This window comes from Haematobia irritans, chromosome 5, assembly GCF_050003625.1.
Source record: "Haematobia irritans isolate KBUSLIRL chromosome 5, ASM5000362v1, whole genome shotgun sequence".
NCBI classification, from domain to species: domain Eukaryota; kingdom Metazoa; phylum Arthropoda; class Insecta; order Diptera; family Muscidae; genus Haematobia; species Haematobia irritans.
This window is the reverse complement of record NC_134401.1, coordinates 23,961,757-23,976,469: the sequence shown is the minus strand read 5'-3', so window position 1 is coordinate 23,976,469 and position 14,713 is coordinate 23,961,757. Positions and strand designations below refer to the sequence as shown.

Here is a 14,713-nt window from a genome sequence, read left to right as displayed (position 1 = left end):
TGTGTTTTACTCACCTTGCATATTTTTGAGAAGAATGTTGTTGGAGACCATTTATAGAAAGGAGGTCGAAGCAACGCCAATTTTATTTCCTTAACAAATAACTCACGTAAAACAGGTCTTAAATTCTCGAATATTTGAAACTTTTGGAACACGGGGAAACTGTACACACACTGAAAAAAATAATTACGTGATATTAAAGATTACCCAACCTAAATTTGAGGAAGCGCAATTTACAAAATATTAAGGACAAATTTCTTTAAAATAATGAAATTTTAATTAAAAAAGTTCATAATCTTTGCTTCAAAAAATTTTTTCATTAAATTTAGGACACAACTTTTGTAAATTTGCATCTCTCCGTTAAAGTCGCATGTCTTTGAACTAAGGCAAATTTTCCTTAAAGTAGGAAATTGTTCTACAATTGTGCGTGTTATTGTAGGACTCGGGTCAAAATGTTGCCCACTCATCTGTGTACACCACTAATTTGGAAAATATATCTCATACATATAGAATTGATCTATCACCCAATTTTACTTCTTCACTATTTATAACTAAATTTTGATTCATAAATACACATAGTGACCTAACTCCCATTTACGAGTATAACAGTTTGGCTGATAAGTCCCCGGTCTAAAAAAGAAAAACACATTTTTTTGTCAAAATTCGTTTTTATTGTCCAACATAGTTCCCTTCAAGAGCGATACAACGATTATAACGACCTTCCAATTTTTTGATACCATTTTGGTAGTACTCCTTCGGTTTTGCCTCAAAATAGGCCTCAGTTTCGGCGATCACCTCTTCATTGCAGCAAAATTTTTTCCCTGCGAGCATCCTTTTGAGGTCTGAGAACAAGAAAAAGTCACTGGGGGCCAGATCTGGAGAATACGGTGGGTGGGGAAGCAATTCGAAGCCCAATTCATGAATTTTTGCCATCGTTCTCAATGACTTGTGGCACGGTGCGTTGTCTTGGTGGAACAACACTTTTTTCTTCTTCATATGGGGCCGTTTTGCCGCGATTTCGACCTTCAAACGCTCCAATAACGCCATATAATAGTCACTGTTGATGGTTTTTCCCTTCTCAAGATAATCGATAAAAATTATTCCATGCGCCTCCCAAAAAACAGAGGCCATTACTTTGCCAGCGGAGTTTTGAGTCTTTCCACGCTTCGGAGACGGTTCACCGGTCGCTGTCCACTCAGCCGACTGTCGATTGGACTAGTGAGTGTAGTGATGGAGCCATGTTTCATCCATTGTCACATATGGACGGAAAAACTCGGGTGTATTACAAGTAACAGCTGCAAACACCGCTCAGAATCATCAACACGTTATTGTTTTTGGTCAAATGTGAGCTCGCGCGGCACCCATTTTGCACAGAGCTTCCGAATATCCAAATATTAATGATATGACCAACACGTTCCTTTTGATATCTTTAAGGCCTCTGCTATATCGATCAACTTCATTTTACGGTCATTCAAAATCATTTTGTGGATTTTTTGATGCTTTCGTCGGTAACCACCTCGTTCGGGCGTTCACCGTCCTCCGTGCTCATTTCACCACACTTGAATTTTGCATACCAATCAATTATTGTTGATTTCCCTGGGACAGAGTCCGGAAACTCATTATCAAGCCTAGTTTTTGCTTGCACCGTATTTTTTCCCTTCAGAAAACAGTATTTTATCAAAACACGAAATTCCTTTTTTCCATTTTTTTGGTACTATATAAAAATAATATGCATTTAATACTAGCGACGCCATCTATGTGTCAGACCGGGGATTTATCAGCCAACCTGTTATTTCTCGAGCATTTAGAAGAGCAGTTCCATAAGATAAAAATTCGATGACGCTTTATAGCAATAATTAATTCTGATGAGGGCTTGTATCGGATGACATTTTGAACACCCGTCTCCGGATTTTGTGTTTGGCAATCTTCATATTATTGTAACTTACAAACTGACATAATAAAAATTGCATATTTTATAATTATTACGGATTTTCAACAGCTGAGTCTAATCCTGGTAGATTCCCCCAACGGCAAGGTTCTCTACTAAAAGTAAATCCAATATAATGCATTAACCTTATCTTTTTAAAATAAATAATCATTGAAGTAAACATAACATCTATATTTTACTGTTATTTTCAATAAAAAATTCCCAACCAGTCTTACATTACACAGAGAAAAAATTAAAAAATTTAGTTGAAAACAAAATGAGTTAAAAATGTAATTGAAACAATTGAACCAAATTCAAAAAGTCTCAAATTTAGCAAATGATTGCAAATATTGACGTTTTCAATTTAAAATTTTAATTCATATAATTTCACTTAAAAAATAAAATAAATCCATTAGATTTATAAACAATTTTTTAAATGTTTCAAATTGAAAACTTAATTGAAAATTTTACCGTTCTGAATTAAAAAAAAAATTGATTTAATTTTAATTAAATTTGCCGTAAACTTACACTTTTTGGCACTCAAAAAAAGCAAACATCAATCATAGAGTACGTAATAGTCACAGTGTTACCATTGTGCCATTTTAGTGACAAATTTGCCACTTTGTTTAAGCGGTGATAATTTTGTGACACTAAATGCAATACTTTTTACATTTTTGCGCCACATTTTTGTCATATTGTGCCAGTTTTGTTACATTTGTGCCAATTTTTTCAAGCAGTGATAATTTTGTGACACGAAATATACTTTTACATAGGTTTTACTTTTATGTTATATTGTGCCACTTTTGTTGCCATTGCTCCACTTTTTTCAAGCAGCGATAATTTTACGACACTAAATGGCATATTTTTGCATTTTTGTGCCACATTTTTATGATATTGTGCCACTTTTGTTACTATTGATCCACTTTTTTGAAGCAGGGATAATTGTTTGACACTAAATGCCATACTTTTTACATTTTTGTGCCACTTTTGTTGCCATTGTTAATTTTGTGACACTAAATGCCATACTTTTTACATTTTTGCGCCACATTTTTATCCCATGTTTTTTACATTTATGTTATATTGTGCCACTTTTGTTACCATTGTCCCACTTTTTTCAAGCAATGATAATTTTACGACACTAAATGTCATACCTTTTTACATTTTTGTGCCACATTTTTATGATATTGTGCCACTTTTGTTACCATTGATCCACTTTTTTTGAAGCAGTGATAATTTTTTGACATTAAATACCATACGTTTTACATTTTTGCGCCACATTTTTGTCATATCATGCCATTTTGGTTACATTTGTGACAATTTTTTTTAAGCAGTGATAATTTTGTGACACTAAATGCCATACTTTTTACATTTTTGGGCCACATTTGTTACCATTGTGCCACTTTTTTCAACCCGTGACACCACCAAATAACATACTTTTTACATTTTTGTACCACGTTTTTGTCATATTAAGCCACCCTTTAATTTACATTCATTTATACAGTAATATTTTTGTGTTTTTATACCCACCACCATAGAATGGTGATGGGGGTATAATAAGTTTGTTGCACATCGAAATATAAATTTCCGACTATATAAAGTATATATATCCTTGCTCAGGGAAAAATTCTAAGACCATATAACCATGTCCATCTATCTATATGTTGTAATCCCGCTCCAGTCTTCAATAATGAAGCAATCGTGCTGAAATTTTGCACAAACTCGTCTTTTGTCTGCAGGCAGGTCAAGTTCAAAGATGGGCTATATCGGTCCAGGTTTTGATATAAAAAATCTAGAGGTATTTTAGGACCATAAAGTGGTGTGCCGAAAATGGTGAGTATCGGTCCATGTTTTGATATAGCACAAGAACTAAAATCTCCCGATTTCAGTTTTTGTGCTTCTAGAATCCGTAGTTTTTTCTTCCAATTTGCCTGAAATTGGAAACCTAGAAGTATTTTGGGACCATAAACAGGTGTTGCGAAAATGGTGAGTATCGGTCCATGTTTGGGTATAGCCCCTTTTTAGACCGATCTCCCGATTTTATTTCTTAGGCCAATTTGCCTGAAATTGGAAATCTAAATTTTTTAGGGCCCTAAATAGGTGTGCCGAATATATTGTGTAACGGTACAGTTTTTGACCCAGTAAAAAATACTTCAGCAGTAAGAGTTTAGTTTGCGCTTTTTGGTATACAATAATGTAGGCAGTGCATCCACACTGCATGTATGTATCAGTGGCAATAACGTAAACGAGTAATCCAACTAGTTTATGATCATTCGTTTACGTTATTGCAATCAATTCATGCAGTATAGATGCATGAAAGGTAGTGCTGTTTTCCCTCATACCAACAATGCTATAAAATGGGAAACTCAAAATTATATATCACTTCTGTAGAAGCTGCTCTAAATCGCAACATCGCCTACAAAAATCAACGCTGATTCGATTGTTTTGTAAGCAGATGGTACTGCCTCTCTCCCTTAAAATCCTGCTGAAATAGTGCACCATTTTTATCTAGGTATATAGTCCTCTTATAAACCGGCTCTCCGATTTGGGGTCTAGATTCTAGAACTACAATTAGATGTGCTGAATATTGTGTGTATCCGTACATGTTTTTGGCATAGCCCCCCTTAAGACTGATCTCCCGATTTAACTCCTTGGGTTTCTAGAAACCGTCCTCCGTCTGTTGAAATCACGCTAATTTCCGAACGAAACAAGCTATCGACTTGAAACGTGGCACAAGTAGTTTTTATTGATGTAGGTCAGATGGTATTGCAAATGGGCCATATCGGACCACTTTTACGTATAGCCCCCATATAAACGGACCCTCAGATTCGGCTTGCGGAGCCTCTTGGAGGAGCAAAATTCATCCGATCCGGTTGAAATGTGGTACATGGTGTTAGTATATGGTCTCTAACAATCATGCCAAAATTGGCCTACATCGGTCCATAATTATATATAGCCCTCATATAAACCGATCCCCAGATTTGGATTGCCGAGCCTCTAAGAGAAGCAAATTTCATCCGATCCGCCTGAAATTTGGTACATGGTGTTAGTATATGGTCTCTAACAACCATGCAAAAATTTGTCCACATCGGTCCATAATTATATATATAGCCCCCTTATAAACCGTTCCCAAGATTTGACCTTCGGAGCCCCTTAGAAGAACAAAATTCATCCGATTCGGTTGACATTTGGTACGTGGTGTTAGTATAGGGTCTCTAACAACCATGCGGGAATTGGTCCATATCGGTCCATAATTATATGTAGCCCCCATATAAACCGATCCCCAGATTTGACCTCCAGAGCCCCTTGAAGGAGCAAAATTCATCCGATCCGGTTTGAAATTTGGTACATTGCGCTTGTATATGGCCGCATACAACCATGCCAAACTTGGTCCATATCAGTCTATAGTTATATATAGCCGATCCCCAAAAAAAATCTACCAAAATTTTATTTCTATAGGAAATTTTTTCAAAATTTTATTCTATAGAAAATTTTGCCAAAATTTTATTTCTATACAAAATTTTTTCAAGATTTTATTTCTATGGAAAATTTTGCCAAAATTTTATTTCTATAGAAAATGTTGTCAAAATTGTATTGCTATAGATTTTTTGTCAAAATTTTCGGCCTTTTTTTTGTGTAATATATACCCCGTATGGACTAACTTACAATTGAGAAGACGGTGCTAAGAAGTTTTAAGATACCTTCCCATCGGCAAGTGTTACCCCAACACAAGTAATTCGATTGTGGATGACAGTCTTTAGTACAAGTTTCTATGCAATCCATGGTGGAGGGTACATAAGATTCGGCCTGGCCGAACTTACGGCCGTATATACTTGTTTCTTTTTACCGTAGTATTCTTAGTGGAAAATATGCAAAAAAAATATGTTAGTTAATATACTGAATATTAAAGTCATTTCAAGCACAAATGCCTTTAATTTTCTTTTTTTTTTTGTATGAAAGAAAGTGCCACCTTTTAAGAATTTTTAGAACTGCACAACAGTAACTCTGCATTATTGTAATAATTATGAACAGATATCGACCAATTTTTGCATGGTTGTTAGAAAGCATATACTGATATCACGTACTAAATTTCAACCGGATCGGATGAAATTAGCTCTTCCAACGGGCTGTGGAATTTAAATCTGGGGGTTGGTTTATATGGGGGCTAAAAGTGATCTGATGTAGCCCATTTGTCCATACGACCTATACCAATAACAGCTACTTGTGCCAAGTTTCAAGGTGATAGTTTTTTTTTTTTTGTTAGGAAATTTGAGTGATTTAAACATACGGACTGATGGACATCGCTAAACCGACTCAAAATTCCGCCACCATCCAGAATATATCCACTAAATGAGGTCTGAGATGAATATTAAGATGTATTGCAAATGGAATGACAAGGTTAGGGGGTATACTAACTTTGTCATTCCCAGGGTGTAGAGTTTAAAAATATATATGATTAACCCTTAAATGAGTACTGTATCTTTTAAGATAAAACCAGAAAAATGCTCACGTCTTAAAATTTTCGCCGAATTCTATGAAATCGAGTTTATTGTATTTAAAACAAAATAACGCTACTATTAAAATTTTCCGGAAAATTTGTTTAATGTGCACTGTAATTTTTAAGTTAAAACCACTATTAAAAAAAAAAAAAAACATATAAAATATTTTTCTGAAACAAAAAAGTGGCAAGTCGTTTTTTACCATTTTGCACATTATATATTTTTTCGGAGGAATCGGTGATCTTGTGCATTTCATTAAATTATTTGTTTAATTAACAATTAATTGATTTTGATCGCAAAACTCATTTAAAATTTCAATTGAGGCATTCAATTATGTATTGTATTCTTATCTCATTATAATTATTTCAATATTGAAAATTGTTATTTATTTAATTGAAATGTTTAATTGATTACGTTTTCAACTTCAACCAAAAATTTTTAATTGGAAATATTTTGGTGATCTTGTTTTTAGAACGTTCCAACTAAAATGATGTTTGAACTAATAATTTCGTTATTGACCAAGTTTAAATTAAAAAATCAATATCGTGATTGAATCAAAAAAAAACTATTTTCTGTGTAGCTAATGGAGGAAATCCTTCGCTACACATATATTTATGATTTTCTCTTCGATTCAAAAATAAATACACAAGCTATAGGAAAAGCTAAAGAAATAAGCAATAAACATTGATCCATGATCTGGAGGTGGAAATACAAAATGTAATTATTAATATTTTACACCGAACCGGTTTGTTAATCGACAACCAATATCAACTAAATAATCAATAATTTTTAATGAGCTTTTCTCAACTCAGTCTCCTAGTGATCATTGTAGTTGAAAGATGGCCCACATAAAACCACTGCCTGAGATATTACAAAAAATTGCAATTGATGAATTGGGTGAAGTACCAGCCAGGATACCACAGGATTTAGACACATTGAGAACATGGATTGATCAACAACCTCATCTGAAGGCTTCCGACGATGATCAATTTCTCATACAAGTTCTGAGAGGAAGCAAATATAGCATAGAGAAGGCGAAACAGAAAATCGATATGTTCTATGCCATGAAGACCAAATATTCACATCTCTTTGCTATGACCAATGTCGATGATGAGAAATTTCGTAAACTTCATCGGACAGGGTAAGACAAAAGATCCATTGCATAAATTAAATATATTCATCATCTCTATTTCCAAATAGATTTTATGCTATACTACCAACACCTCTGCATGGCAATGGAGCTCGTGTTGTTGTGTTTACTTTTAAATTCTCCTCAAAGGACTTCAATATAGCGGAAATATTTCAATATTCTGTATCCATTGTTGAATATTTGCTAATGAATGATCCTTATGCCTGTATCAATGGTATTGTTTGTTTGTGCGATTTTGCTGATGCTACAGCGGCTCATTTGATGCAAATCACACCTACGATTGCCAAACAATTTGCCAATTTCTATGAGAAAGCTCTTCCGGTGCGTGTGAAAAATTTCTTTTTCATAAATCTAGAGAAACATGTTCAACAATTTCTTAGTGTGATACTTCCACTTTTGCCTGAAAAATTCCGGAATCGAGTAAGTATATAAATAACTACAAAAGAATTGTCAATTAAATTAGGAAAGTTTATCATTGATAGCATGAAAACAAGTTTATACGGCCGTAAGTTCGGCCAGGCCGAATCTTATGTACCCTCCACCATAGATTGCATAGAAACTTGTACTAAAGACTGTCATCCCCAAACGAATTACTTGGGTTGTGGTAACACTTGCCGATGGCAAGGTACCTTAAAACTTCTTAACACCGTCTTCTCAATTGTAAGTTAGTCCATACGGAGTATATATTAAACAAAAATAAAAAAATGCCTATTAAATACGTATATAATTCAGTTTGACAAAATTTTCTATAGAAATAAAATTTTGACAAAATTTTCTATAGAAATAAAATTTTGACAAAATTTTCTATAGAAATAAAATTTTGCCAAAATTTTCTATAGAAATAAAATTTTGACAAAATTTTCTATAGAAATAAAATTTTCACAAAATTTTCTATAGAAATAAAATTTTCACAAAATTTTCTATAGACACAAAATTTTGCCAAAATTTTCTATAGAAATAAAATCGTGACAAAATTTTGTATAGTAATAAAACTTTGACAAAATTTTCTATAGAAATAAAATTTTGGTAGATTATTTTTGGGGATCGGCTATATATAACTATAGACAAATATGGACCAATTTTGGCATAGTTGTTAACGACCATATACAAGCGCAATGTACCAAATTTCACCACGTATCAAATTTCAACCGGATCGGATGAATTTTGCTCCTCCAAGAGCTCCGAAGGTCAAATCTGGGGATCGGTTTATATGGGGGCTACATATAATTATGGACCGATATGGACCAATTCCTGCATGGTTGTTAGAGACCATATACTAACACCACGTACCAAATTTCAACCAAATCGAATGAATTTTGCTCATCCATGAGTCTCCAGAGGTCAAATCTGGGGATCGGTTTATATGGGGGCTATATATAATTATGGACCGATATGTACCAATTTTTGCATGATTGTTGCAGACCATATATTAACACCACGTACCAAATTTCAACCAAATCAGATGAATTTTGCTCATCCGTGAGTTTCCGGAGGTCAAATGTGGGAATCGGTTTATATGGGGGCTATATATAATTATGGACCGATATGGACCAATTCCTGCATGGTTGTTAGAGACCATATACTAACACCATTTACCAAATTTCAACCGGATCGGGTGAATTTTGCTCTTCCAGGGGGCTCCGGAGGTCAAATGTGGGGACCGGTTTATATGGGGGCTACATATAATTATGGACTGATATGGACCAATTCCTGCATGGTTGTTAGAGACCATATATTAACACCACGTACTTAATTTCAACCAAATCGGATGAATTTTGCTCATCCATGAGTCTCCGGAGGTCAAATCTGGGGATCGGTTTATATGGGGGCTATATATAATTATGGACCGATGTGAACCAATTTTTGCATGGTTGTTAGAGACCATATACCAACATCATGTACCAAATTTTAACCGGATCGGATGAAATTTGCTTCTCGTAGAGGCTCCGCAAGCCAAATCTGGGGATCGGTTTATATGGGGGCTATATATAATTATGGACCGATGTGGACCAATTTTTGCATGGTTGTTAGAGACCATATACCAACACCATGTACCAAATTTCAGGCGGATCGGATGAAATTTGCTTCTCTTTTAGGCTCCGCAAGCCAAATCTGGGGATCGGTTTATATGGGGGCTATATATAATTATGGACCGATGTGGACCAATTCTTGCATGGTTGTTAGGGACCATATACAAACACCATATACCAAATTTCAGCCGGATCGGATGAAATATGCTTCTGTTAGAGCCTCCACAAGCCAAATCTGAGGGTCCCGTTATATGGGGGCTATACGTAAAAGTGGACCGATATGGCCCATTTTCAATACCATCCGACCTACATCGATAACAACTACTTGTGCCAAGTTTCAAGTCGATAGCTTGTTTCGTTCGGAAGTTAGCGTGATTTCAACAGACGGACGGACGGACGGACGGACATGCTTAGATCGACTCAGAATTTCACCACGACCCAGAATATATATACTTTATGGGGTCTTAGAGCAATATTTCGATGTGTTACAAACGGAATGACAAAGTTAATATACCCCCATCCTATGATGGAGGGTTAAAAAAGGCCGATTAAATACGTATATAATTCAGTTTGACAAAATTTTCTATAGAAATAAAATTTTGACAAAATTTTCTATAGAAATAAAATTTTGACAAAATTTTCTATAGAAATAAAATTTTGACAAAATTTTCTATAGCAATAAAATTTTGACAAAATTTACCATAGAAATAAAATTGTGACAAAATTTTGTATGGTAATAAAATTTTGACAAAATTTTCTATAGAAATAAAATTGTGACAAAATTTTCTATAGAAATAAAATTTTGCCAAATTTTGTATAGTAATAACATTTTGGCAAAAGTTTCTATAGTAATAAAATTTTGACAAAATTTTCCATAGAAATAACATTCTGGTAGATTATTTTTGGGGATCGGCTATATAAACTATAGACCGATATGGACCAATTTTGACATGGTTGTTAGCGACCATATACTAGCGCAATGTACCAAATTTCACCACGTATCGAATTTCAACCGGATCGGACGAATTTTGCTCCTCCAACAGCTCCGAAGGTTTATATGGAGGCTACATATAATTATGGACCGATATGGACCAATTCCTGCATGGTTGTTAGAGACCATATACTAACACCATTTACCAAATTTCAACCGGATCGGGTGAATTTTGCTCTTCCAAGGGGCTCCGGAGGTCAAATCCGGGGACCGGTTTATATGGAGGCTACATATAATTATGGACTGATATGGACCAATTCCTGCATGGTTGTTAAGGACCATATACTAACACCACGTACCAAATTTCAACCAAATCGGATGAATTTTGCTCATCCATGAGTCTCCGGAGGTCAAATCTGGGGATCGGTTTATATGCGGGCTATATATAATTATGGACCGATATGGACCAATTCCTGCGTGGTTATTAGAGACCATATACTAACACCATTTACCAAATTTCAACCGGATCGGGTGAACTTTGCTCTTCGAAGGGGCTCCGAAGGTCAAATCTGGGGACCGGTTTATATGGGGGCTACATATAATTATGGACTGATATGGACCAATTCCTGCATGGTTGTTAGAGACCCTATATTAACACCACGTACTTAATTTCAACCAAATCGGATGAATTTTGCTCATCCATGAGTCTCCGGAGGTCAAATCCGGGGATCGGTTTATATGGGGGCTATATATAATTATGGACCGATGTGGACCACTTTTTGCATGGTCGTTAGAGATCATATACTAATACCATGTAACATACCCAGATCTTAATTCCGGAGCCTCTTAGAGAAGCAAAATTCATCCGATCCGGTTGAAATTTGGTACGTGGTGTTAATATATGGTCTGCAACAATCATGCAAAAATTGGTCCATATCGGTTCATAATTATATATAGCCCCCATATAAAGCGATCCCCAGATTTGACTTCCGGAGTCTATTGGAGGCGCAAAATTCATCCGATCTGGTTGAAATTGGGCACGTGGTGTTAGTATAAGGTCTCAAATGAATAATTGCAAAAAATTTAAACTTAATTTTATGAAATATTACATTGTTTATTAGAAAAGTATTATATTCGGAATTTCATTATATTTAATTAAGTTCCATTGGCTTAATTTTAATGAGAAATTTTGTTAATTTTTTAAAAAGATTTTTTTCTACTTTTTTTCTAATTTTTTTTTCCAGACAAAGTTGCGTGAGAGTACAAAAAAAGATATTTCTAAATCCTCGCAAATTTTTAATTAATTTTGTTTGAAGAAAGTTTGAATGATACATTGTAAAACAAAATTATTTCGATGGAGCTAATGAAGACTTTAATAATATAAACAATTACATTAGAAAATTACTTCATTCGGAATTTCATTCAATTTTTATATTCTAATCAAGAATTTAGTTTCATTGGCTGGCTGATTTAAAAATTTAATTATTTTTACAATTTTTTTTTTTGTTTTTCTACCACAGCGGATGCAATGACTTATTATTTTTTATTTTCTAATTTTTTACCAAAAAAAATTGTCAAGCTTTATCCAATAATTTTGTGTGGAGAAAATTTGAAAATGAAAACTTTAATAAAAATTATGTAAATTGAAATATGTTCATTGTCAGTAATTATATGATTATTACCTTTTGATTTAGACAATTACTTAATTCGCAATTTCAAAATTTCAGTAGAATCATGAATTTAGTTTCATTACTGGCTTAATTTAAATAAAAATTTTGTTAATTTTACTACGTTTTTTCTACCAGAGCGACTACAATGATTTATTTTTTATTTATTTAACAGACAAAGTTTTTTTTACTAAACCGAACACAAAAAACCTGAATTTCTAAAATTTTATAGGTTTTATCAAATATTTTTGTGTGGAGAAAATTTGAATGAAAAATTTAAGAAAAAAAATATTTAAATTAAGCTAATGATAACTTTAGTGAAATATGTTCATTTTCATTAGTTATATTAAATGGTTTATATGGTAATTTTCTATTTCATTCGGAATTTCAAAATTTTTAATTTTATTGAATTAAGTTTAGTGAAAAACATTTTTATTTTTGCAATTTTTTTTTCTACTAGAATGAATAAAATGACTTATTTTTTTCTAATGTTTCACAAAAAATAGAACTATTTCTAAAATTGACAAGATTTATCAAATAATTTTAGAGAATATTTGGAGAAAAATTGCAAAAAAAATATTAAAATTGCAAAAAAAATATTTATTTTCATTAATTATATTTAATTTTTTTATTCTTATTTTTTATTTATTACGTGGTTTATTAGAAAATTACTTCGTTCAGAATTTCAAAATTTCATTACAACTACGAATTTAGTTTCATTAATTGGTTTAATTTCAATGAGAAATTTTGTTATTTTTTTAAATTTAGTTTTTCCGCCATAGCATAAATACCTTTTATTTTCTAATTTTTTTCCAGATAATTTTGTGTGGAGAAAATTTAAATGAATTATTATTTTTTTTTTTTTTTAACCATTTTTTTCTTTATTTAATTTTTTGTTCTGCCAGAGCATAAATACTTTTATTTTATATTTTTGTTTTTTTGCAGATAATTTTGTGTGGAGAAAATTTAAATGAATTAGGTGAAAAATTACCCAAGAAATATTTGCCCATTGAATATGGTGGAGAAAATGGTTCAGTCAAAAAATGGCATATTGAAAATGAGAAAATTTGGGATGACAGCCGTGAATATTTCAAGCAGAATTCCAACTATGGTACCGATGAAAGTTTGCGTATTGGTAAAGCACTAAACTTCAATGATGATTTAGGAATTGGAGGAACTTTCAGGAAACTTGATGTTGATTAATCGAACATTATTTAGAGTCTACAAAAATTTTTTTATCCAAATTGTAAAAGAAGTATCTTAATAAAATGTCATAAACGTTATTTCAAAATATTTTCTAGTTGGGGCAACATTAATTAGTATTTTTAGGGCATAGAATGAAATATAAACATGTAAAAATACGGCCGTAAATTCGCTGGACCGTATATTAAATATCCACCATCGTTCAAAACATATCGTTTTCAAATACAACTATCCAAATTAATAAAAAAAAAACATTTCTACAATACCCTTATTTATTAAACGATCTTATTATTAAGATTTAGCACAAGGTAATACTTTGAAACATCTCTTGAATGTGAAAAATATCGACATTTTGCTTCAGATTTAGATAAAGCTCAGAAATAAGAAAATGCGATGCTTCCGGCAAATCGTCTTAGATTTAGGTTTATCACCCAACTTTATTTTAATAATACCCCTCATAAGGATACACTGAAAGAAACGTTTTCTTTTCTGAGGAACGAAAATTTGGATAAGCAAAGTTTTCTTTTGACACTAAAAAATTTTCTTTGAAAGCAAATAGAAACAAGTATATACGGCCGTAAGTTCGGTCAGGCCGAATCTTATGTACCCTCCACCATGGATTGCGTAGAAACTTCTACGAAAGACTGTCATCCACAAATTTCAACTGACCCGGATGAAATTTGCTCCTCCAAGAGGCTCCAAAACCAAATCTCGGGATCGGTTTATATGGGGGCTATATATAATTATGGGCTGATATGAACCAATTCCTGCATGGTTGTTGGATACAATATACTAACATCACGTACCAAATTTCAGACGAATCGGATGGATTTTGCTCTTCCAAGGGGCTCCGGAGGTAAAATCTGGGGATTGGTTTATATAGGGGCTATATATAATTATTGACCGATTTCGACCAATTTTTGCATGGGTGTTTGAGGCCATATATTAACACCACGTTCCAAATTTCAACTGAATCAGATGAATTTTGGTCTTCCAAGAGGCTCCGAAGGTCAAATCTGGTGATCGGTTTATATGGGGGCTATATATAATTATGGACCGATGTGGACCAATTTTTGCATGGTCATTAGAGACCATATACTAACACCATGTACCAAATTGCAGCCGGATCGGATGAAATTTGCTTCTCTTAGAGACTCCACAAGCCAAATCGGGAGATCGGTTTATATGGGGGCTATATATAATTATTGACCGCTGTGGACCAATTTTTACATGGTTGTTAGAGATCATATGCTGACACCATGTACCAAATTTCAGCCCGATTAGATGAAATTTGCTTTTCTTAGAGGTTCGG

At 33.4% G+C, this 14,713-nt stretch overlaps 1 protein-coding gene and 1 long non-coding RNA gene across 2 annotated transcripts in view; one reads left to right on the top strand and one right to left on the bottom strand.

Annotated features, from left to right (window-relative positions):
* The window catches only part of LOC142238586 (uncharacterized), an 81,852-nt gene extending 81,688 nt beyond the window's left edge, over positions 1 to 164 (bottom strand). The window contains exon 1 of the long non-coding RNA XR_012722765.1: positions 15 to 164. This is a non-coding gene — a long non-coding RNA (uncharacterized LOC142238586). The remainder of the gene's footprint in view (positions 1 to 14) is intronic.
* A 7,068-nt stretch (positions 165 to 7,232) lies between these two features.
* LOC142238581 (alpha-tocopherol transfer protein-like) lies at positions 7,233 to 13,481 on the top strand. Its single transcript, XM_075310273.1, has 3 exons — positions 7,233 to 7,561; positions 7,621 to 7,990; positions 13,144 to 13,481. Exons 1-3 carry the CDS (start codon positions 7,260 to 7,262, stop codon positions 13,399 to 13,401), a joined length of 930 nt encoding a protein of 309 aa, XP_075166388.1. The 5' UTR covers positions 7,233 to 7,259; the 3' UTR covers positions 13,402 to 13,481.
* The last annotated feature ends 1,232 nt before the right edge of the window (positions 13,482 to 14,713 follow it).